Source organism: Alosa pseudoharengus, unplaced genomic scaffold (genome assembly GCF_046254945.1).
Source record: "Alosa pseudoharengus isolate Yale_2024_CS ecotype anadromous, Long Island Sound unplaced genomic scaffold, YU_APseudo_1.1 YU_APseudo_1.1_scf_3, whole genome shotgun sequence".
Lineage (NCBI taxonomy): Eukaryota > Metazoa > Chordata > Actinopteri > Clupeiformes > Clupeidae > Alosa > Alosa pseudoharengus.
In genome coordinates, this window is record NW_027468718.1 from 37,132,443 (window position 1) to 37,157,494 (window position 25,052).

General features: G+C 40.6%; 1 protein-coding gene across 1 annotated transcript in view; it reads right to left on the reverse strand.

Moving 5' to 3' along the window:
• dgkh (diacylglycerol kinase, eta) overlaps window positions 1–25,052 on the reverse strand; it is a 205,358-nt gene that overhangs the window by 141,785 nt on the left and 38,521 nt on the right. The window contains exon 4 of the mRNA XM_076264201.1: window positions 5,672–5,752. Within this exon, the coding sequence (XP_076120316.1) occupies window positions 5,672–5,752 (81 nt within the window). The remainder of the gene's footprint in view (window positions 1–5,671; window positions 5,753–25,052) is intronic.

Consider the following 25,052-nt stretch of genomic DNA (forward strand, 5'->3'; position numbering starts at 1 on the left):
CCAGAGCAGACACTTATCTCGGTTGAGATGTGGCTTGGGAAAGGGTAAAAAATACACACCTCTCGGGATACCTAGTGTCAAAGTTGCATGTACCCCATGCACACCGTTTAACCATTTTCAACGTAAAATGTCAAGAAAAAACATAAAAACAAATGAAAACTGACTAACTGCAATACTTTTCAATGGACATGGAAGCAGAGAATGTCCGAGTGTATTGGGTTCTATGCGCACTGTGATTGGCTCATCGTGTTTGGGGGTGTGGCTTAGCCATAGGTCAATTAAACAATAATTATAAGTGAGATTTAAACACCATGACTGTGAAATTTTTTGTAATGTCGGCTATATATACCCAATGTTTTCCTTGTTAATACTGTTTGAGCCCACACTAGCCCACACAATGAACAGGTGTGATGCATTTCTTAATTAAAATAATACAAGACGCAATTTGGCAGGGTGAGTAATGTGTCAATGTGGGTTGGTCAGAGAAAGGGAAGCTATAGAATTGTTTTTTTTGTTTTTTCAAACTGTGTGCCCTCTCAATAGATCCCAACAGTATCTAAATGTTCAACATCAGGCAATAGGGGTCAAAAGTCACATGCATTGACACACCTCCAAAACGGCAAAATATTGTTTTTTTGGTGGTTGCAGCATCATAGGTCATAGGGTACCACATTTTTTGATCGTCCTCACGATCGAGTCTCGAGTCTGTGTACCAAGTTTGGTTTTGATACCTGAAGGTTTTCCTGAGATATGACCTTACTTCCTGTTTGGCTGGTTTGCTGATGATTTCGATATGTGACCTGTGAAAGTTTAGTTTCACTTTCAATAAAATCCAATACCGCGGCTCTGAGCTCGTCACCGTTATCACCGCAAAAAAAAAAAAAAAAATCTGTGAAACATTTGGGGGATTCCACTTTTCACCATGACATATGTACAATTCCGGGTTGAAAACGTAGCAGAATCTCAGAGATAATCACGTTATGCAGTCAGCTTAGACGTCTGCAGGTGGTTAGCCTACATGAAGTCGAATCCCCCTATAATTGGCCTGCACATGTGTGCATGTAGTAGGCTAGGTCTATGTAATGTCATGATGTGTAATGTGATGAACCATCTTATGACATTGATACTCAAAGAACCACAGTTACGGTAAGTAGGCTAACCCTCTACTAAAACTTAATATCAAAAGATGAAGCAAACCCGACCTTTCGCGTTTGTTTTGGGGACAGCAATGTTCCAACATTCCATTTACTATGTGAGAGCAGGGGAGAACTGGCAATCGTAACACTTTTCTATTCTCTCCGTTCAAACTCAATTTACATAAAGCTGTTAAATGTGAAAGCTGTAAAATTTGGCCAGAAAGAATTAAAAAAATATGTTCTAGTTTGTTAAGAATTTAACTTAACAGCGACATGTAGGTCTAGGCTAGCCTAGGACCTACCTTTGTTACAACCTGAGGCAGCCATTAAAACGTGCGGTAGCCTACCTACATTCGCATAAGCGTCATGAATGTAACCATTCTAAAATCGGGATAGCCTTGTTGATAAACTGCTTATTTCTTTCATGTCTGAAGCATTTGCTCCAGTGTCTTTGAAGTTGCTGCTGTGATGGCGGCACAAAATTCATAATCCATAATTTTTTTTTTTTGGGGGGGGGGGGGGGTTATACCACGAAATCGTGGTAATTTCTTGTTTAGAAAACATCCATACCGTCCCAGCCCTATGTAGAAGTGGAAAAAGGAAATGACGCCATCTTCTCAAGCAACTTACACCAGTTCTGACCGGACCTAGAGTTGGACCGGTGGCAATATCTCAAAAGGTGCTGGGCAAGAATTAGGGAGACAGGAATAATAATAATAAGAAAACTTAAAAAGAACAATAGTGCATTCTAGTTATTAGTGTGCTGCACACTAATAGTTAGAAAGCACTTCCGAGGAACTGCAAAGTGTGCTTGCTCAGGTGTGGTTCACCAACATGAGCAGAGAGTGGAAAAGGCCACGTTCCAGAGTATGTACCATCCAGAGTTGGAGCGGTGGCAATATCTCAAAAGCTCTAGGACAGGGCTATTCAACTAGCGGCCCGTTGGAATTTACCTGCGGCCAGCCCGCAAGCTGCCTTCAAATCTGGCTTCCATGACTAAGATAAAATCATTCAAATAAGGCCCCAGCTGTGGCGCAACTGGCTGGGGCACCCGCACTGTACGCCGGCGACCCGGGTTCGATTCCCGCCCCGTGGTCCTTTCCGGATCCCACCCCGACACTCTCTCCCACTCGCTTCCTGTCATTCTCCACTATCCTATCCGCAATAAAGGCATAAAAAAACCCCCCCAAAATCATCCAAATAAAACGATAGCAGTTATTGGCTGCAAAAGTAAACAATGTCCCGCTGCTTGCGCCTCTCACACTCGGCTGTCATAACCTACACAGGAATTCCCGCATTGGCAGCAGTAACGTTTCACTGTGGTTATAGCCGAGGTTTATACATTGATTTTGCAAAATTTCTTCAGCTATGAGGTTAATACACAGGGGCAGGGGCGGTCTTAACATAGAGGCATAGGTAGGCGGCTGCTTGGGGCCCCCTACCAGTAGTCTTAGTAGGGGGGCCCCCAACCAACCTAAAAAAAAAAAAAAAAAAAAAAAAAAACCTTGTAATCATGAACGCTTAAAAAGTATAGTAAATTGTAATAATATTCTTAAGAAATACGTTAAAACATTGACGCAGTAGTTAAAATGTCCAGGTTCATTGTTATGTCCCTACACATACACCCCCTACGTCCACAATGAAATGGACTAGGCCTAGTCTGTAACGTGCGTTGCGCGAAAGATAAACATAAAGGACGTCTGGGAAAGTGTTGCCAATTTAGCGACTTTGTCGCTAGATTAAGTGACTTTTGGCCATCCCTAGCAGGAAAAAAAAATGGCATCTAGCAACTAGCGACGAATTTGCTTACTTCTTGCAACGATGGCAAACTCTGTTTCGTTGTTGAAACGTCAGAAAATCTCCCCTCTCATGCCAGTTTCGTTAGTGAATTAGGCCTACATCGCAAATTCGCCCAAAGCGTTGCCCCACGATAATAAAAGTTACGACTGGCTTATGTGGTATCAGCCCGTGTCATTACACGGAAGTAGATGTTCTATAAATCTAACAGCTCAGAAAACTTCACTGGAAGGTGAAGCAACAACGAGACGAGAGCAGTGACATGATGGCAGGGAAACAGGGACACGCTTGCCAGCATCGTTCAACAAGCACATTGAACAAAGGAAAGTAGGCTACAACTTCATTCACAAAGTAGATAGTTTAAAATCGAGCATACAAGTAAAAAAAAGTAGAAAAACCTATAACATTTGTTTAGGCTATGCAGCATGTTGTCAATGCAGGACAGACTGTCGGCTGGAGTAAAAAAAACAATTATCTCGGTCTGTCTGAGTGACATTTAAGCCTATAGCCTACCAAAATATAGCCATTGCCGGTTAAATTGTGTAGGCTACCCTATGGTGAAGTTATAATCAGATGTCATGCAGTGCAAAGCAGATGCAGCAGTTGGGAATAGGTTAGAAATTACTGCATTTCAGCCACCTGATGCTCGTTCTGGTGTAGGCAGAAAAAACCCCCGGATAAGATAGTATACATAAATGTAAAGTGTACCAATTAATACTGTATATAAGTATTAAAACAATTATATTTCAAGAAGTTGCCTATAATATAGAAGAAAAGCAAACAGGCGTAAAGGGGAATTAAAGGGCCATCACCGGGGTTTTTTAGGTGGTGGTAGTTGGCGGCGGGGGGCTGGTTCTCTGTTGGGCTATCGTGACTATTAGTTTGTGTAGTGCTACACTTTGTGTGTTCTCTGCTTTCCATCTTCATTTTGGAGTAAAGCAGGGTTTAAAGGGGAAGGTTTTTTTCTCCTCTCCAACCTTTACTTTCCCGTAGATTAGCTTTACCTGCCTATCCACCATTCAGTCGGTAGGCTACATTTTTTTTCGTTCTCTTTTAAAGATCGGATGGGGGGGCCCCATACATACCTTCGCCTTGGGCCCCCAATTTGCTAAATCTGCCACTGCACAGGGGCAGTTAATATGGTATTAATATGGGCTAATGCACAGGAAATTACGGTCACCTCATTGCATTCTTTTCCCTGTCTTTTTTTTATAGCTATGCCTGGCGGATATGTTGCAATTTTTAGAAGACATGCTGTGTAGACTCTTTAGCTCTACTGACAACTGGTTTGATTGTGGTCACACAAATGAGATTCATGCATGCAAGCGCACACAATTGTCTAAAAGATATCACATCCTGAAAATCAGTGAAAATCCATTGAATGAGATCAATGACAATTAGGGCAAATGGAAAATGGACAAGAATATGAAGAGTTGTCTTTGCCTTTGTGTAATGGAACTGATGAAGTTTTCAATAATTTTTTTACATGAAGCACATGATATACCGATTGAAACACATTCCACGCTAGCTAGGTACATGGCTACCAGGCTCATAATTCACTTTTAATTGTAAACAGAAAATGTCTAGCTAGCATCATGTCATTGTTAATATTGTGCTATACATGTGGCACAACTAATGTTAGAGTTTGTGGGCTAGCCATAGGCTATTTGAATGGAGCTGGTAAATGAAAGATAATTATGAGAACATGTGGACACAATGAGCCCCATTCATAAATGAGTTAAACAGCATCAAATTAGTAGTATTTCTTAAGAAATTAATATTTTAAAACAAAAATACTGTGTCATTATTATCATTTAAGTAATATACAAGTGTTTTACTTTAACCTTTGTGGTTACCCATTACATTTGTGATTTGTGTTGTATTAAATATGGCCTTTAACCCATTTACTCCTAAAATGCCTGCTAAAAACGCCTATAGAATCCTATGGCATTCTAGACTAAATAACCTTATTTCCTGAGGGTTTTCTGAAAACATACTAAAAATTGTCAACGTCTACCAAAATGTAATATTTAAGCCTCTGTAGCACCTACAAACATGAAATAAAAAGCATGCTGCGCTACGCAGCATCCAGCGGGAGGGTCAATGTTGCGCTACGCAGCATCCAGCTGGAGGGTCAATGTTGCGTCATGCAGCATCCAGCGCGAATGGGTTAAGAAGCTTTAGTCTTTAGGGAGAAAATATACTTTTTAATCACGATTAATCTAGATTAATTCATTTCAAAATATGAGATAAATTAGTTTTTTTTTATCGTTTGACAGCCCTAATTACAGGACATTCTGTGACATGTTAGCAGCCAGATGTCCAACATAGGATTAATCACATAGGCCCCAAAAAATATACTTAATAAAAAAAAAGAAAAAAAAAGGATTCATCACATAGCTGTATGACATTTTCCCCAATCCTATTCCTAATGTTTTGCACCTTGGCAAAGTGCAAAATCTAAAGGTTAACTAAAGCTAATGAGGCAAAATCTGTTCCAGAATATAATATCACAAGCAAGATCCTAGGCACAAACACTATTATGGTTATTCTGCTCAGTGCCCCCACACGTCACACAATAGCTTCATGCATAAGACAATTCACACATTGAATAACTTTGCACGTCATTTAAATTAGGGGCCCCTCTGAGTATTTTGTTGAGGTATGTATGTGACTCACAACTTGTGTACTTTACATGCAACCCAATTTTGATATAATTAATCAAAATTGCTCCCTACCGTGAAACTGTTGTTAACATTCTTTGTACTTGATTCAGCAACACTGGCATCTGAGAGATCCACTTCATCAAAAATGAGAGACTGTGAAAAGAAAAGAAAAAACACAATCAGTAATAGTTATTCCTGCTGTAATGCTGTTTAAAGTAAATTACTGTACTTTTCACTTTTAACTTTTAGGAAAGAATTTCATATAGTACAGCCATTTACAAAGTAAGCCAAATAGTATCTCATTCAACTATAATTAATTATTTTGTTTCTTGCATATTTATGAACTCAACTACATATGGAGACATGCATGTTTATGAACATTTTTATGCGCTCTACTGCTGTGTAATGCCATGCTGAAAATGATTCAAAGTGTGTCAGAAGCAACATGAAGTGGGGATTCAAAGTCAGAGCTCTAAAGGGCATTTACTCCACTTTCTACTTCCAAGGGGGTGCTTTGACTTTTTCATTCATATATTGGATACAGCATTGATATTGAGAGTATTAAGTATTACTAGCCAAGAGATTAACCAGTGATTATTTAAGAGGCAATAGTGGAAATGCACCCCACATTACTCAGGAGTATACTATAGTAGGTCTATTCTAAATAAAATGTGTCTTTGAATTAAATGGGCTGTTCTGTTGAATACTGTATATCTATTTTGGTTAGGGACCATTGAGAACTTTAAACTCTAAGCTTAATGATGTTTTTCTGATTATGATTACAGCATGTATACAATGTCGCATGTGTACAATGACTATCCTCTAGATCTGTTACAGCTATGGTTTGTATATCTTTAGGTGCATGAATGCAATGCCAACACAAACATTCCATGGCCCAACTATATCTAGAAACCTGATTGTCTTATTTCCCTTTACTCTCTCTCTCTCTCTCTCTCTTCCTACAGTGTATGTGTCAAAACCACAACAATGTCATAAGAGGGAGATGCAGGATATTCCATCAGCCAAGGGGATAAAACACAAGATAATTTTCTGCAGTTAATGTAATAGGCAAATAGCCACTTTCACTCCAACTTCCTGAAGGAGTGAGGTAATGGACCTTAAGCAGCGACGAGTATAGGGCCAAAGACAGGCGAAGTGAATAAGATGATGCACAAATAATGAATAGGAAGAACAGCATAAATAAAATACATTGGTTACTTTGCTACTGTCAGAGTAACTTATTCATATACAGGTTAGATAGGCTGGGAAGCTCAATTTGAATTTGTTTGCAGTCAACCAAATGCATTCAGTCCTCCGCTGTCCTTCAGGTGGCCAGCAATAGTAGAGGTGCATGGACCTGTTATCTAAAGAAGCTCTACAACCCAGATGAAATGATGAGAGATCATACAATCCTACTGCTCTTTTCTGATTCAGCTCTTGGCCACCACTCCACCCAAGAAACAATCAGGGGTGCGTTTCTAGAAAGGGTAGTTAGCTAACCTTTGTTGCAATCTTTGTAGTTAGATCCGTCGTTCTTGGATTTGGTGTTTCTAGAATGGTTCGAACTCTCAATTGCAAACATGGACGGAAAGTTTGGTGGTTCGAACTACAGCCCCTGAGCAGTCGCACTTGTGCCGTTCCTTGGTAATTCCGGTCAAAGGATAGGAGCCTAACCAAACATCACAATGATGGGCTCATTCTCGTTACTTATGTATCTAGTGTTGGCTTACGTTTTGACTATACACACTGAATTGACCTTTGTTTGAGGCTACTATTCTGGTATTCACAGACTATTAAAAGTAGTACACTGACCAATGGTGTAGTGGCTAGAGCAGGGTACTTTTTAGTAAAACATTATGGGTTTGATCCCTTGGTTAGGCTATATTGCCCTCTTGCTTTTGACAGGCAGTTGATACAAGGTAATGTGACATGAGGAAATACAAAATAAATCTGTGCAACTTTATTTGACATCATTATTTTTAACTAATGGCATGTTCCTAATGGTCACTCGATATGTACATAAATATTTAGGGTCAAATTAAGCCTATTGTGTCTTGTATAGGCCTACTCTTAGCACAAAAAGTGACAAGTCAGGAGGGGTGGGCTGTGAACACTGGTCGCACGTGAGGGTCCACCAAACAGACAGATAATGAGAGCGATAAGTTGAAATTTCTGTAGGCATACATTTTTGACACTTAGATATTAAATTGACATAAATAATGACAAACTTTGGGCCCTATTATCGTGGTCTAAAACGCATGGTCTCTAGTCAAAAGCTTATTTATATTTAGGAGGATGTTCAGTCCACATTGGGAGTGTTTTCATTATCAAACGTCGGACAGATGGCGCAACAAGGTGTTCCTAGGTTTCTTCAGTCAAGGGTGTGTTTTGGGCGTAACATCATTTCAACCAATGAGAATGACATCGGTCATTCCATTTAACAGCGAGCAGCGCAACTTCAAACAGCACATTGGTATTTTGATACTCAGCAACGCATTTGAAGGAATATGTTTGCATGCGAGACCGTATGGAACAGTTATTCCACTAAACCATGCTTTACTAAAACCTAGCAGAGTATAGCCTACACGCATTTGCACTTGTCTATTATTTGAACTCATTGGCAAAGTGAAACTAACTTCACTGTGGTGTCAGTCAACGACAAAACAGTTACACACAGTTAATTACTTTCACTATTGACTGACAATGAGTTAAAAAGTGTTGCTTTTTCTAGGCCAGAAAACATAGCCTGGAAAAAGCAACACCCCAATAATATTCGAATGACTGAATAAAAAACGTTTATCCTGCAGAGGAGTTGCTTACATCTTGTGCATCTTCAGCTTCATATTCATATTCTTCATATTTGCCGCACGCCTCTCAGATAATCACTTTTATCCGTCATTACCAATTTGCAAACTACTCATTGTGAGATAAGTGTAAGTATAAGTATATATACTCTTTTGATCCCGTGAGGGAAATTTGGTCTCTGCATTTATCCCAATCCGTGAATTAGTGAAACACACTCAGTACACAGTGAACACACAGTGATGTGAAGCACACACTAATCCCGGCGCAGTGAGCTGCCTGCAACAACAGCGGCGCTCGGGGAGCAGTGAGGGGTTAGGTGTCTTGCTCAAGGGCACTTCAGCCGTACCTACTGGTCGGGCTTCGAACCGGCAACCCTCCGGTTACAAGTCCGAAGTGCTAACCAGTAGGCCACGGCTGCCTGTTGTATTGATGTATTTTGTAACTTTATTCTAATTATGTTTCCAATTGTGTAATTTGTAAAGTTTTGCATGGATGTGGACTGGTGCGCGTTCGTTTGTGCTGGGATAATAATTTGCTTTCCGCCAGGCACCGGGTCGCGAAAATAGGGCCCATAGGCTGTTAGCTACACATGTTGCCACCTGTTCCACCAATGATATGTACTGTATCACTGCCTCATCAACAACGTTGTTGGAACTAGGGCAGGGGTCCCCAACCTTTTATGTACCATGGACCGGTTTGTTTCCTTTTTTTTTTTCACGGACCGGCGGGGTGGGGGGGGGGGGCTGGGTGGTTCCATGTTCCATGTTCCATATGTGTTGTGCATGCATTACTTGAAAAGAACTAGCTCCAGTTATGTATGAACAGTGAAGGTACATGTAACTATCACTTAAACATGTGAAAAACGTGAACTTGAAGAAGTGAAAATTGAACAATATGAACTATGAATATTGAACAACTTGAAGCTACATCTATAACTGTGAACATGCTTAACAAAATATGGGAACAAAACATGGGAACTAAACGTGCATTACGAATATAATCAGTGCGAGCCCTGTGCTTGTTTCCCTGCAACAAGAAGGTTCCATCTAGGGGTGATGGAAGACAGTGACACCCTCAGTGTGTTTGAAATGTCCAGTCGATTACGCAATTTGGTCTTAGTTGCAGTCATTGCCGAAAACCCGGCCTCGCATAGATACGTGGTGGGAAATGGTAGCAACGTTTTCAGCGCTTTTACGGCTATCTCGGGATATTCTGCTTTGGTTTTGATCCAAAAACCCGCCAGAGAGGTTTCCTTATACACACTCTTAAGACCACCGTCATTTGCAATTTCAATCAACTGCTCTTCCTCCTGCGCTGACAAGTTAGGACTATTCGGGATATTGACAAATGGGTTGCGGATAGGGCTGGGACAACGCGTCGACGTAATCGATGACATCGACGCAAAAAATACGTCGACGCAAAATATGAGCGTCGATTCGTCAAGCATAACGTGTGCTGCTAAATATTTTTAATCTTACACCTTCAGTGTTTTCCATACGTTGACTAATCTGTGGCTGGGCACCACGAAATCAAAACCGGTCACCACACGTTGATGTTCTATGTTGTAGGCCTACTGTCTAAATTAAAGATAAGATAAAATAATTTCATTGAGCTGCACTTTTTACTCACACATCCTTTCGTCGCCCCGCCCGCTCTCTCTCGTAACGAGCCCGCTGCTCCTCTGCATGTGCATTTAACAAAATATTCACGATTGTTGAAGGATTGTTGTTGCCACATAGAAGCACTGCATAGAACACAGTGGGCTAAATTGCTATTAAATCCGCTTAGCATCGTGACCATTATGCGCAAATTTGATCAAAACTGCTGCATTAAAGTTAAAGTAAACTCTGCTAAGGTCTTATCACAACATAGTACATTGAGGAGACTACTAAGTTACAGTATGCAATCAAGCAGTATCTCAAAGCTAACGTTAGAATACTGTTTGGATGTCAAGTTTAGCATGCTTACTTGCAGCTGCTTGTATTCGTTATTCATGCAGGGCTTATTTTATTGACTCTGAATGTTTGCAAAATCCCGATGTAAATGGAAAAGTGTTTTCCAAGACTCAAAAGTGCTTGTCCAAAGGAGAAGTACTAATCGTTATTTGAACTAACTACTTATGAATTGCATCCACACATCAGCAGCCTTTTAACTGTGTTAATGTTAATTGCAAGGATTCCCACACGAACGTCTTAAAATGACAGGCACTCAATTAGACACTGCTGAACTTTATTGAATGCTACCTCTGACTAAGAATGCATTACTTTGCACTTGTATAGTCTTTTATTTTGAATCTTAAAAGCAATAAACGTATATTGCAATGTTAAAGAATTCATGTTTTTTCATTCAGATATGTAAATAAACATGTATAAGTTGCTATTAGTGAATTAATGTGGAGATAATCGATAATCTAATCGAAATCGAATCGGACCGAAAAAATGAATCGTTAGATTAATCGATGCATCGAAAAAATAATCGCTAGATTAATCGTTTAAAAAATAATCGTTTATCCCAGCCCTAGTTGCGGACCCACTCATTGGTTTGCCGTGGATCTTTGGAGGATGGGAAGTAACGCTCAAACTCATTTGAAAGCGCAACAAGGTGATCGCGTACCAGCTGCGAGAGAAAGGGCCCTGCCTCAGTCTCTCCCAAAATCCCCACTACTGTTTGGAACATATCAAATACACCCCGGTCCACTCGTCGTCCCCACAAATCAAGCTTGGCTTTAAAGGAACCGTATGTAAGAAATGTAATTTAACTCATCATAAAATGGCCCTGATTTGTCACTAGACATTAGGAAATTATGCTAATTTCAAATACTTATATCACTGACAACAGTAGTCCGGCCAGGATATCGTCATTTAAAAAAGTGAAGTTGCAGCCCTCAACTGATGTTGATGTTTACATATTTGTGTTTTAGCCTGATCCTCCACCTTCCACCTATCTAATCACAAAGTCAGTAGTGTTTCGGCATCTGGGTTGCCAGCTCTGCTCTAGTTACCACATCTGCGGTGTACACCGCTCAACAGTATTTTGAAAGTGATTGTAGTACCAGTTTTGGCCAAAATCCTACATACGGTTCCTTTAAATGCAGCGACTTTATCTGCCAGTTTAAAGACAGTCGTCATTCTCCCCTGGAGTGACAGGTTGAGGTCATTAAGCAACCCGAATATGTCACACAGGTAAGCGAGTTTTGACACCCAGTCCTCATCACTAAAATGTGCAGCTAACGGTGACTTTTTTTCTGTAAGAAATCTCTGCAGCGGCTCTCGCAACTCAAACACTCTGGCCAGTGACCTGCTAAAGATGCTTGTTTTTTGTTGCTCATTCTAGCAGTTTGACACTACCGTTCGCTAAGAAGGTGAAGTGAGCTGACCTGAGGCTGCGCAGCGCTGAAGGCAATATGTAAAAGTGTTGAAGGCGGGACAGACAGACGTAAGAAAATAGACCTTGCAAAATGCAAACATGCGTGCAATCAAACAACTGCATATACTGTAGGCCTATGCCATGTAAAAACGTGACATTATTGCAAATTAAATTTAATTTAGTTTGCATGCATTTTTTTTTTTAAATCATGTCGTAGGCTACTGCCCGGTTAGGAATGTCCCGTACCGGGCCGCGGTCCGGTGGTTGGAGACCGCTGAACTAGGGTGTTCGAACGCCAGAAGAGGCGAATTGCGACACAGGTACACTGCTTTCTAGAAACAGGTGTTACAACGTAGTTGTTTGAGCAAAAATTGTGTCGTACCATGGTGGTTTAGCAACAACGCAGCTAACTTTTGTAGAAACGGACCCCAGGACAGTAGAGACAGCCAGAAAGAGAGGCAGATGAGAAAAATGCAAACTGTTATCATTCATGGGACTGAGAGGCATGTGGGGTGGGAGGTGAGTGGTTAATGGCAACAGTCGAGGCCACTGCTTGCTGACCCGAAGCGTCACCAAACCTTCCTCCGATCCACTGGCACCCAGAGAAGGGGTAGTATGGTGGGCACCTGCCCAGCAGACAGAGAGCATTCTCCAGCAAACGCGGCTCCGAGATACCCGGTGCTGCCAGCGGGCTAGCACTCCACCCGCCTGGGACAGTCACACACAAATACAATGCTAAAAAGCAGCAGTCAAATGTCATTTGGTTCCTTCTGGGCTTATTACTGAAATATAGGCATTCAGATAAAAGCAGTTGGAAGAAAAGGTAATTATCATGCTTTCGGTAAATCTGTGGCAACTAAGGTACCTAACAGCACTATATGACAAATGAGTCATTCTATTCTTTCAGAAAATACAGGAATAGGTGCAGGCTTTGCTCAGACTTTTTACAATTTCAAAAATCTGATGGACCGAACTTACAACTCAATAACAGAAAAGAATAAAAGGCTGTATTTTGCATATACTAATTATTTTATTGTTGCACAACCAGGGGTCACAAGTAAGCTTGGCAGAGGAAACCTTTTTTGCCTCAACCTCGTCCATCTATTCTGTACACTGGGACACCCTAGGACACCTTACATACTGAATATGATGTATCCTAGCATTACATGTAATTCTATTCATGGCTAAACTAGTTATTACTAATAATCCCACAGTAACTTTGCTATAAAGTTTGCTACAAAGTAAGGAACATTCAAACTCCTTTCTTGTTTTCTTCTTGTGTTATGGTTTCACTCTTAAATTCACTTACATTTTAATCTTTCATACTTACATACTTACAAAGCACTTACTTCCTGGCTAGCACAAATCCACTGAGGGCCAGATGTACGTACATACTTTGCGAACATAGCATTATCAGCGTCATGGACAAACCGCAGATTGCGAAAGCTGTCAGACCCAAGTTTCCGTCGTATTTATCAATCGTTCAATCCTTAGTATAAACTGCGCCTTTCTCTGCCTTTCTCCGCCCATAAACGCAATTTACGAACGTCCACAACTGAATGCCAGCGCCTACATACAAGCGCAGTTGAATGAAGTTAACTGATGAAAACATTAAAAAGAATCAAACGTTTAGAGATCATGAAATAATACCATACATGATAAGATGTCAACAAGCAGGGAGATAATGAAGATCAGTAGTTCTACTCAAACTACTTGTGCACGTAGGTTATTGAAGATTGGTCAAATCTAGCAAGTAGGAAAGTTTAAGTGAATGACGTGAAAGTGAAAGTAAGACATTCGAAAGGCCAACGAAAGTTAATGTTGCTTTTGATAGTACAAAGACTTACAAAACTGGTGCTCTAAATAGCGATTCTGTTGTCTTTGAAAGGTTCTCTTATCGACGCATTGAACTGCAATTTGGATTAACACCTGCTTTTACAAGGCGGAAGTATTTAGGCGCAGAATAGACGACGTGCGCTTTCAGGAGCAGTCTTTGTACATACCGCGGAATACATAATTAGGCGCTCTTTACTCTTCCCCTCCCATCTTTTTAAGCTAAACTCCCACTTTCCCCTGGATCCTCCCATGAATGCATATGTATGACATGAACAACGCAATCCCCCACTTTCAGCTCCCGTGCCAAGCAGTTTGCGCTTTAACATCATTGCGGCCTGTTTGTAAATACCTCGCAATGATTTTACACGCACGTTGCGAAACAAATACGCCTGAAGTGGGCGCAAAAGCGTTAGTACATCTGGCCCAGAATCCCTTTTCTGTTTTGTTTTGGATGAACTAGAGTGGTGGACACCGAAATTTTGTCTATTGGTCCTGTCTCGACTTTTCTGACTCGTTTTGAATCGCCTTTGACTACTTTAGAGTGCTGCCTACAGGCATGCACAAACATGTCCTAAAACAACCCTTAACGTTCGTTTTCAAAACTGTGCAACTCACCATGGTACCATGGTAGGCTAGTCCAGATTCTCACTAATATGGTATACTATAGCCTAATGGAAATGCAGACACTTATGCTTAGATTGTTAATTGCCTACATAATGTTTTTGAACAGCTGACCTAATGAGCTTCTAACAAAAGTAGGCTGATATTGATGTGAAGGTTAAGGTGAAAGCCCTTTTAAGTTATTTATATTGCTTATGGCACAGGTGACATTTTATGTTTTGGCCCTTCAGTTGAGTTCAAAATAAAGTGGACACAATGAAATAACAAACACTAGTTGTTAAGATTAGTTGACTAATCAAATAATCGAAAGATTAGTCGTTAGAAAATTAGTCGTTAGTGGCAACACTATAATAGACATTACATTGAAATGTACTGTTTTTGTAGTGAAATCGAAAAGCTTAAAAAACTATTATCAATGGACTAAATAGAATTATTCCGGTATTTTTGTGCATGCTCATAGGCAGCCACTCTGAAGTGGTAAAGCCGATTCAAAACGAGTCAGAAAAGTAGAGACAGGACCAATCGTCAAAATTTCGGTGTACACCACTCTAGTTCATCCAAAACAAACCAGAAAAGGGACTCAAAGTGCTAAATACCGGAATTATCCTTTAACACAATAATTACATTAACCATAAACATACATACCACGACTCTTTAAGGAAAAATAATTAGTTATAAACAATGTCTGTGGACACTTTTTAAAGATCCCAAAGCCTCTAGAATGAATAGCTTTAGGTAACCAGAATGAATAGCTTTAGATAAACTAGAATGATTAGCTCAGTGTTTCCCATACATTGACTAATCTGCGGCGGGGCGCCACGAAAAAAATATCGGCCGCCACAGATTAATATTCTATGTTTAATTTAATTTAATTTAAATTAAATATAAGGTCAAATCCTTGCATTGCCATTGAGGTGCGCTTTTTACGCACGCAGCCTTTCCTTGCCCCGCCCCGCTCTCTCTCGTAGCCCGCTGCCACTCCTCTGCATGTGCATTTAACAAAATATTCACGATTGTTGAAGGATTGTTGTCGCCACATAGAAACATTGCATAGAAGACGTCTGGCTAAATTGCTGTTAAATCCGCTTAGCATCGTGACCATGCTGCGCAAATTTGTTCAAAACTGCTGCATTGAAGTGAACTCTGCTAAGGTCTTATCACAACATAGTAGGCTACATTGAAGAGACTAAACTAAGTTAAGTTATGAAATCAAGCAGTATCTCAAAGCTAACGTTAGAATACTGTTAGGATGTCGAATTTAGCATGCTTAGCCTACTTACAGCTGCTTGTCAATTTCGTTGAAGGGCTCATTTTATTGACTCTGACACTGAATGTTTGCAAAATCCCGATGTAAATGGAAAAGTGTTTTCCAAAATTCAAAAGTGCATGTCCCAACTATGTAGAAAACATTATGAATTGCATCCACACATCAGCAGCCTTTCCACTGTTACAATTGCAAGGGTTCCCTCAAACGTCTTAAAGTGACAGGCCCTCAATTAGACCTATACACTACCAAGACGATCTTAATACCCCCCCCCCCTTGTCCAAGTCAGCTACCGCCACAAATTGAATCCAATTCTGTGGGAAACACTGTAGCTGTAGGTAAATCCTTCCATCAAAGAGAGTCTTGTCAAGAGCCTTCGTGTTGATGGAAAGCCAACATAGTAAACACTCATCAAAGGATCACAGTGGGTGAGAGGGTACATATTAGTGGATCATGGAATTAAGATAGCAAGGCGCAAATCCAGTAAGTGTGCTTTAGGCCAGAGTGAGTCATTTTCATTTAATTCTGTCTGCTATAGTAGTGGGGTTACACGTGTCTTCTGATTAAAGACCAGACGTGCCGCTGCAATCTGAATCATCTGTAATGGTAGGCCAGTTAACAATGTATTGCAATAGTCCAGTTTGGACAGAACCATGGCCGGCGTTCTGTCAAATTATCATACTCATTGAAATGACATACCTAGGCCTAGGGCTCTATCGTGCACACCAGCGCAATTGACTTTGTATACTCGCGCATTTGTCTTTCCTATTTTGCAGTCAGCGCATATTGGAATTTTCCCTCCACAGGTACATGTGCGCCCACGGGGGCGTTTCAGCGAAAAGAGGGGGCGTGTTCCGGCGCAAACGGTCCCTGTTGATATTTTGCAGTTTCAGAAAACAATTCCACCACAGACCAGGAACCTCATGGTCTAAAGTCAGTGGCGCAAATTCAGATGCTATTTTAAGGGCGCATGCATGGCCACAGGCCTGCAGAAATGAATGCTATGCACACCGATCTACAGACACCCTGTGCACAGATGGAAACATTCAAAGCCTTGATAATATTTGTCCATTTCCCGGTTTTGTTCGTGCATTGGTCAACTAAAAATTTAGTAGCCTATATAGTACATCCACATTAGTGCTGCCGCGATTAGTCGACTTAGTCGACCTAATCGACCATGAAAATTAGTCGACGGCAATTTTTTTAGTCGAAGAATCGTTTTACTGTTGACCGCCTATTTAGTTTTGGTCTCACACGGCTGTAATGTTATATTAACTCTATGTTATTAACTCTTGAAAAGTACAATGACTGTCTTTGGATGTTAAACAGGCTACTAAGACTTTGGCATGTTTTAAACCCCACTATGCACGCAAGTGTTAACGCCAGCAGCAAAGCTGCGTGCCTGCCTGCTTTCAGCGCAATTAATTATTAGGCAGAGCTAAGTGGGGGGAGCTAAGCTAGTAGGTTACGCTAGTCCAGACTCTGACTAATATAGTAGCCTATTGTGGAAATTGAAATAAATGAAGTGAAGTGTCTCACGTTGACAACGCAACGGCGTGTCATTACTGTAATTCATTCATACAAAAAACGTTAAACCGAACATGCCGCCGCCCGTGATATCAACAATCAAGGTGCGCATCATTTCCTATGGTCAATAAGTCACAACGCATATTTTTTTTGCGTTCAAGCCAACTGATAAAGTGAAGTAACCTATGTGGTAAGACGCGCAAAGTGCCTGTAGCCTACTTGTTTTGAACATGCTGATGTTAGGCTCATTTGCAAAGTCCTCAACTCCTGTCGCCTTTCAAAGTCCAGCGTTTCTCAAACTATGGGCCGCGCGGACCAGCACCGGCCGTAACGTGGACATTGCTGGTCCGGAGCCGCGGAGTGAAATTATTCCCGGGGCTTCGTCTGATAATTTGCTGCGCAATTGATCAAGGAACCGCGGACCGACAGAAAAAGAAAACAAACTTTTCTGCAATCAGTATGAATTACTTGCTAATTTGGTGTCATCAAACATAGAGGCATACAATTAAATGGTGGTATGAGCGTTCATTCAATGCGCGAGAGAAACTGAAGCCACTTGATAACGTTGGTAGCAAATCTCCAATTCAACCTATTGGAAAGCTATTTAATTATGAAACTACATTTAATAGAATAATGTGGATTTATGCAACTTCCATAAAAACAGAGCACAGACTATAATACACTATCTAGAGTATTGTATAGTCAAATTTGAATAACGTGGCCAAAAGCTTGTGGCATAATTAAATATGTAAATATTCTTTCCATTTGCCTACCAGTATATGATGCTTGCATGAGGGAAACATCCCAAAACGATGACACCCATATAATTGCTGTTGTTTTGAGAAGTATTTATCATGCAACCATGCAAAAGCAATGGAACTATTCTAATTATATTTTACATTAGTAAAGCAGTCCTCTGATGTGCATGTTTTCAAACTTTTTGTGAACAATGTTAGCACTTTAAACACTGGCTGCTTTGAAGTGCATGTATAACAATATAGCATAACAATAATAATTGTGATGTGATATAATGATAATTTGATGGGGGGTGGGTTCATGTAGGTGGGCCCTATGACCCCAAAGTATGCCATGACCGGGCCTCAGGTCAAAGAAGTTGTCTATGTCGATGGCAACACTGGCATACAAATAAAGTCTATCAAAGGTCTGACATTACTGTAGATCTGAAGGTAGCATTTTAAATGGGTGTTTTTTTTTTAATACATAATGTTTTTGAACAGTTTACTTACAGTAATACAACAAAAGTAGGGTGATATATATTTTACGTTTTCCCTTTAGTTGAGTTCAAAATAAAACGTACACAACAAAATAACAAACACTTGATTTAAAAAAAAAATAGTCGTTTAGATTAGTCGACTAATCGAAAAATTAGTCGAAAGATTAGTCGTTAGAAAATTAGTCGTTAGTGGCAGCACTAATCCACATGCAATATCTTTACAACAACAACGCCTAATTACGACCTATTAATTTGGACAGCTTTATACAGCCCTATAAAGGCTAAAGTTACCTTTAGTTTTGTTCCAATTTACCGTTGTGTATGGCTTTAAACATCGTGTGCGCTTTAACATCAGCCTATAAGCATTATTCCAGCTGCGCTAAGGTTTTTGACAAGCACCACAATTTTCCCTACCTTGTTGTAGCCCATCTGAAATAACTCCAAACTTTGCTTTGTTCCCTCCATCCTTTCGTTGTTTTCAAAAAACGTTTTATATCCATGATGGCCTTGAAGTCTTGAGTTTGTGAATTCGCTTAAATAAGCTTATTATGTGCTGTTGACCAGCAACCATAGACAGTAAAAGAAAGCAGCAAGTAGCCTTGGCTACAATTTCTGTAGTTGCTGCGTCCATTCATTGTTATTCTCTCTCCTGCTCAAACAAAAGTTGTGCGTGCAAAAGTTGTGCTTGTCAATTGCGCTAAAGTTAAGTTGATGATAACGTGTTTACAAACTCTACTTTACATAAAATATTGTAAATAGCCTATTGTCATGCAGTTAATGGGATACTATGCAGAGTTGGAAAGGTCAACTTAGAAACTGTTTCTGTTGCCTGATGGTAAGGTACAGTCGTAGCTTACACCTGCAGGAGCGCTTGCTTGGGCACCTGTGTTGCGCAATGCACTTTGCTCCTCTCATCTATACGACGCAGTTCCCATTTCTCCAAACCATACATAATTACAAGGACAAATATTGCTACACCAGGGAAATCAGTGTGGTGTCCGATGTGAAAAAATAGGTATAAATCTAGCGTACACATTTCCACGAATCACGGATGTGTTGATGACATAAATTAGGAAATATTAGAGGACTTAATGAGACGTGATGTTGAACTGCATGCCAATGCCATTTAACCCAAATGCCCCAGCAGCAGCACGGGAAAGGAGAGCTTATCTGACAGATCGGCATTGTCTATACTCTATAGTGAGGTAGATCACATTGCAAAAATATCACCATGCATTCATAACCTCGTGATTCAGTGAGAGTGATCCCAAAACATCAGAAAGTGACATTTCTGTATTACATTTTGTCAAGAGGAAAAATCAATAGCAAACTGGTCCCAACTGACTATAGCACTGTGAACCGTTCCTGGCTGCGCCTGGTAATTCCGCCATCATAATAGCAATCCGCTAGTGAACAAGCGTGCCTGTTGTTAAAGGGAATGTGAGATGACGCTCTGATTGGTTTATTGCACGTTACGCCCAAACCACACCCATGATTAATGTAGCTACTTCAGACCACCCCATTTTAGATTTGCGTCGGGCGCAACAGTCATGATCCCGCCGGTAAAATAGAAACAGCGCCCAAGATCCACCCACAAAGCGATTTGCGAGAAGTCAATAGCGCTAAAGTGCAAGATATAGCCCCTAATGTTTGATCGCAAATGCCTATCATTTTATCCTACCTTGAATTTTATAATAATTATATTTTATCAAATGACTGTTCTCTTTCAGTCCCTTTTCAGTCCAGAACCAGTCTCTAATCACCTATCTCTGTACAGGGGAATATTTCAATGCAAAGTCTATACAGGCCCAAGCATGCAGAATATTCTTCCTCTTTCAATTCTTCAGCGCCTCAAACCATCTAGAGAAGAAAATCTTCATTCCTGCTGCAAGATCACTGGACTTTCACCCCCCCACAAGCCTCATACTGTAGCATCCCCATCAACAAAAGCCTTTTTAAAGGCAGTACTAAAGGCAGCACAAAGATGGATGGATTCCGCTGCTGCCCTACTCCCTGCAGTCGTGGCATCCTACGGATGGGCACGATCGATGTGTTGCTTGCAGCGCTCTGCATGCCAACCTTCTGCAGCCACTGTGCTGCCATGGACCCCCAGAAGCTCCACTACTGGACCATGGACTGCGAATCGACTGCTCTCCCCGGCTCACAGCCTTCACCATCATTCAACGATGCATGCTGCTGTGAGAATTCGAGCATCTTCTCCTGGAGCCTGGAGCCATGGGCGTCAAGAGAGGCACTCTATCCCCCAGATCAATTTAACCTGGGCAATGACACTATGCCCTTCCTTGCCTCCAACTCTGAGCAGGAAGCAGCCTGCGTCGTCCCCCAGTCCCAAGTTAAAGAGGCAGCCAATTGCAGCTCTGCAGCACTGACTCCCACATCACCCACAAGTTCCTCACGTACTGCAAAAACTGCCTATCTAGTAAAATCTAACCAAGTCTTATTAATCTTATATTAAGATCAAAAAATCTAGTTTATATTGTTTTCAGTATAAAAAGAGACTTGCCTAGCGCTTTCTCATAAAATCATCTATCTATAAATTGCACACTGCAAAAAATTAATTCTAACCAAGTGTTATTGATCTTATATTAAGATTAAAAAATCTATTTGGTATTGTTTCTAGTATGAAGAGACCTACCTAGCGCCCTCTCAAAAGATCATTTTGACTTAATTTAAGAAGACTTTAACTTATTTTAAGGAGTCTTATCAAGACAAATTTGCTCAACGCACTGGCAGACAAATTTGCTTATTTTTAGGACAAATTTGCTTAACGCACTGGCAGACAAATTTGCTTGTTTTCAAGATGAGATATCTTAAAATAAGTCAATTTTTTTTTTTAATTAAGTCAAATGATTTCACAAGAAAGCACTAGGTAAGTCTCTTTATACTGAAAACAATACCAACTAGTTTTTTTTATCTTGATAAGATTAATAACACTTGGTTAGATTTTGTTAGATAAGCAGTTTTTGCAGTGCAGGAACGTCTGTCTGTGTGTGTGTGTGTGTGTGTGTGTGTGTGTGTGTGTTTGTGTGCCGCATATCTGACAAACCGTTGCCAGGTGTCTCTGCATGGGCACAAGTAAGTTTGACGTTGTTTGGATAAGAAATACAAAAGATATCGGTAAATATATCTGTAAAATAGGCACACATTGATTGGCTTTCGCTGCTCTACTGTAGCCACTCCCCCATCGGTGTATTTGTGTGTTAACCGCATATCTGTCGACCCGTTCCTGGGATTGATTTCAGACTTGGCAGGTGTCTTGCTACAGGCTCCAGTAAGTGCAGTGTCAAGTTTGACATTGTTTGGATACGAAATGCAAAAGATATCGTTAAATATATTGGTATAAGAAGCATACGTTGGGTTTCTCTGCTCCACTCCCTCTCACACAGCACAGCGCGGGACCAGAGACAGAGAGGACAGAAGCAGAGATTTGGTAGCACTGAATCAGGGTACAGCATGGGTCAAGATGTTTGGATGATTATCATGTCTGACATGAACAATAAAGATTTCCTGTATGCAGTTTGCTTGCATAAAATGTTAAGATTGTCTTGTAGTGTATAGGTCTAATTGAGTGCCTGTCACTTTAAGACGTTCGTGAGGGAACCCTTGCAATTGTAACACAGTTAAAAGGCTGCTGATGTGTGGATGCATAACGTTTTCTATGTAGTTAAAAATAAAGGTTCGTAGGCCTACTTCTCCTTGGGACAAGCACTTTTGAGTCTTGGAAAACACTTTTCCATTTACATCGGGATTTTGCAAACATTCAGTGTCAGAGTCAATAAAATGAGCCCTGCATGAGTAACGAAATTGACAAGCAGCTGTACAGTGGGCATCGCTTTCAAATGGCCACTTCAGTCGCGCATTATGTGGCGTGAAGCTGCGTGAAGCTTTAGTACCACTTTCAGCCACTGTGCGTCGCTCTGCCACTGTACATCGCTCTGCCTGCCGCCCCTTCTGAAAAAGCTCGATTTACCTCGATTTAGGCTACTTGGGTATGGCTTAAGAGTGTGTCCATGAGAGGACCAGGCGGGGGTGACACATGCTACGTCACCGATTTTGATGAAACTTGGACAGTTTGAAGGGTCCACCTAAAAACTCAAAAAGCCAAAATAGTACAAAATTTGAAACAACCCAGGGGGAGTTAGGCCCCCGTCCTTGTTTTAGGCCAAAAAAACTCAAAAAAAGGCCCAAAATTGCATAAAATGTTGACATCCCTCCTGCTGTCAGATTTAAACACAGCAAAGTAACAATCCATGCCATCAAAGGTCCATCCAAGGTTAGTTTAAAACTGGAGTTACAAGGCGTAAGGTGTGACTGGTGTCAGTCCAGGACTGCACGTGTCCACTATGTCACATGCCTTTTGGCGAATACCCAAAAAATAGCAATATTCAGACCTGAATATCTCCGATGAGCAACCTCCTTTTTTCAAAATTCTTTCTGCACATGAAAGGGCCATCTGTGGACTTCATAAATCAAAAGAAAAATGCTCGGCCTTTTTATTATTTTTGTCGCCGTAACCGCCTAAATAGTGTGATCCAGCCAGTGATTTCAAATACATATCTATTTCAATGATTGGTTGAAACATAATGTTTAGGTCATTTATGGTGGACAAATGGAGATATATTATCATCAATCATGTCTACTGATCAAATCCAAGCTAGATTTTAATGTCCTAAGTGCAATATATTCTTTAAGGTAGCTCAAAATGACATCATTGGGTGACATACACCAGTATACCCGTAGGTCCAATATTTGCAAATGTGATATCTCCAACATATCTCAGGGCTAGAAACAGTCACTTGGATTCAAATAATAACTTGTAACATTTTGGTACCCAAGGGTCAAAGGTCAAGGTCACTGTGACCTTTTGTATATCCCTTTGTGGTGGATAAATCTCAAAAAATCCCTGACATAATTTCATATGTGATACAAATATTCACTTTGACTCACAGATAACACATTTTTGAATCTGGTGGTCAAAGGTCGAGGTCAAGGACCTTGCATTCTTGAGAAAAGTATATATCAAAAATGCCTGTAGGGATGTTTTTTCAAATTTGGTACAAATATTCACTTGCACTTTTGTCTTTGTCATTCATCGGTGACCTCCAGAAGGCTCAACAGTGGTATCTGGCATCTCAGACCCAGCTCCCTCCACACTCATGATAGGTTGTCTACCAACCAATACCGACACATTTTTTGGTAATTTGTCTTCTTTGCTGTGGCCGTTTATGATCCGATCAGCAACACAGCCAAGCAAACTGCAGTCCCTTGATGTGGGCACCCACAAATACCAACAAATTCTTCAGTTAATCATCTTTTTTGCTGTTGCCATTTATGATCCCATCAGCAACTATACAACAAACAAAACACCAACCCTTGATGAGGGCACCAAGAAGTACCACCAAAGTCTTTGGTCATTCCTCTTCTTTGCTCCCACAGTTTCTGATCCAATCAGCAACATAACCAGACCAACTGTAAGCCCTTGATGTGGGCACCCACAAATACCTACACATTCTTCAGTCAATCCTCTTCATTGCTTTGGTGGTTTATTATCTGATCATTAACATACCCAGTCAAACCGCAAGCCTTTGATGCAGACACCAACAAATACCAACAAATATTTAGATACCAACTACCAACCATTGTCACAAATTCTTCAGTCATTCCTGTTTGTTGCTATGGCTATTTATGATCCGATCAGCAACATACCAACATACCAAGCAATATCATAAATTCTCCAGTCATTCCTCTTCATTACTGTGGACACTTATGATCTGATCAACAACATACACAGCCGACACGCAAGCCCTTGATGTAGGCACCAACAACTACCACTCCAGAAACACAGCAGCAGCGTCTCAGAGTCAATTCAGGTTACAACATGACCCCAAATAGCATGTGAGTGCCATAGCCATTGGCTTGCCTTTTCAGCAGCCTCCAATATTTGTTACAGCTCCTTTCAGTGTTCGTCCTCAAAAAAAGTCTAACAGAAGTTTTGTGGCTGATTATATTTGTGAACTATTTCACTATTCACTAAAAAATATGTTTACAACTTCAACATGATATCCTGGAAACACAGAGTATTGTTATTATTGTTATTATCACATGATAATAACATTGTTATTTTTCATGTGATAAATGGTTTTAACATTGGAAAATGTTAATCTAGCTTGGCATTACTCCATTAGCACTGTTCCTTTAGCCCAACAAAGCGGTCATATGCAGGAATTAAAGTGGGAGGAACGCAGTTCCGCCACCTCAGATAATTTAATAATAAATATATTCTTTCATACCAACGATACAGCGCGATTAATTTTTAAAATAATTGGGGAGTTAATTTCCGTGTGTACAGAGGTGACCAAGAAGCTATCAATTATTGTCCAAAAAGTATTGCTTACACCACGATACTAAATATGTTGTCCAACGGTGACTCATTTTCCCCCGTTGCACCGACACTGGATTTTAGGGTTCCCCCACCTGCCAAATCCCACTTTAACCACTGGTCATGTGGCATGCAATGGAAACAGATTCACAAGTAATGTACATTATCATGTTTTCAATGTTTCAGACAGATTTCCTTGTGGGACCCTAACATGAAGCTAGGTGGTTATACCATATCAGAGTCTCTGCTTTAAAACAACTTGTACTAATAAGCAGGGTCTACAGCATACATGGGCAACATACGGCCCGTGGGCCACATCCGGCCCGTGGGCTTTCCCTGACCGGCCCGCGTAAGGTCCGTGAAAGAACAATAGTCAAGAGCCTAGCATAGAGATAATGCA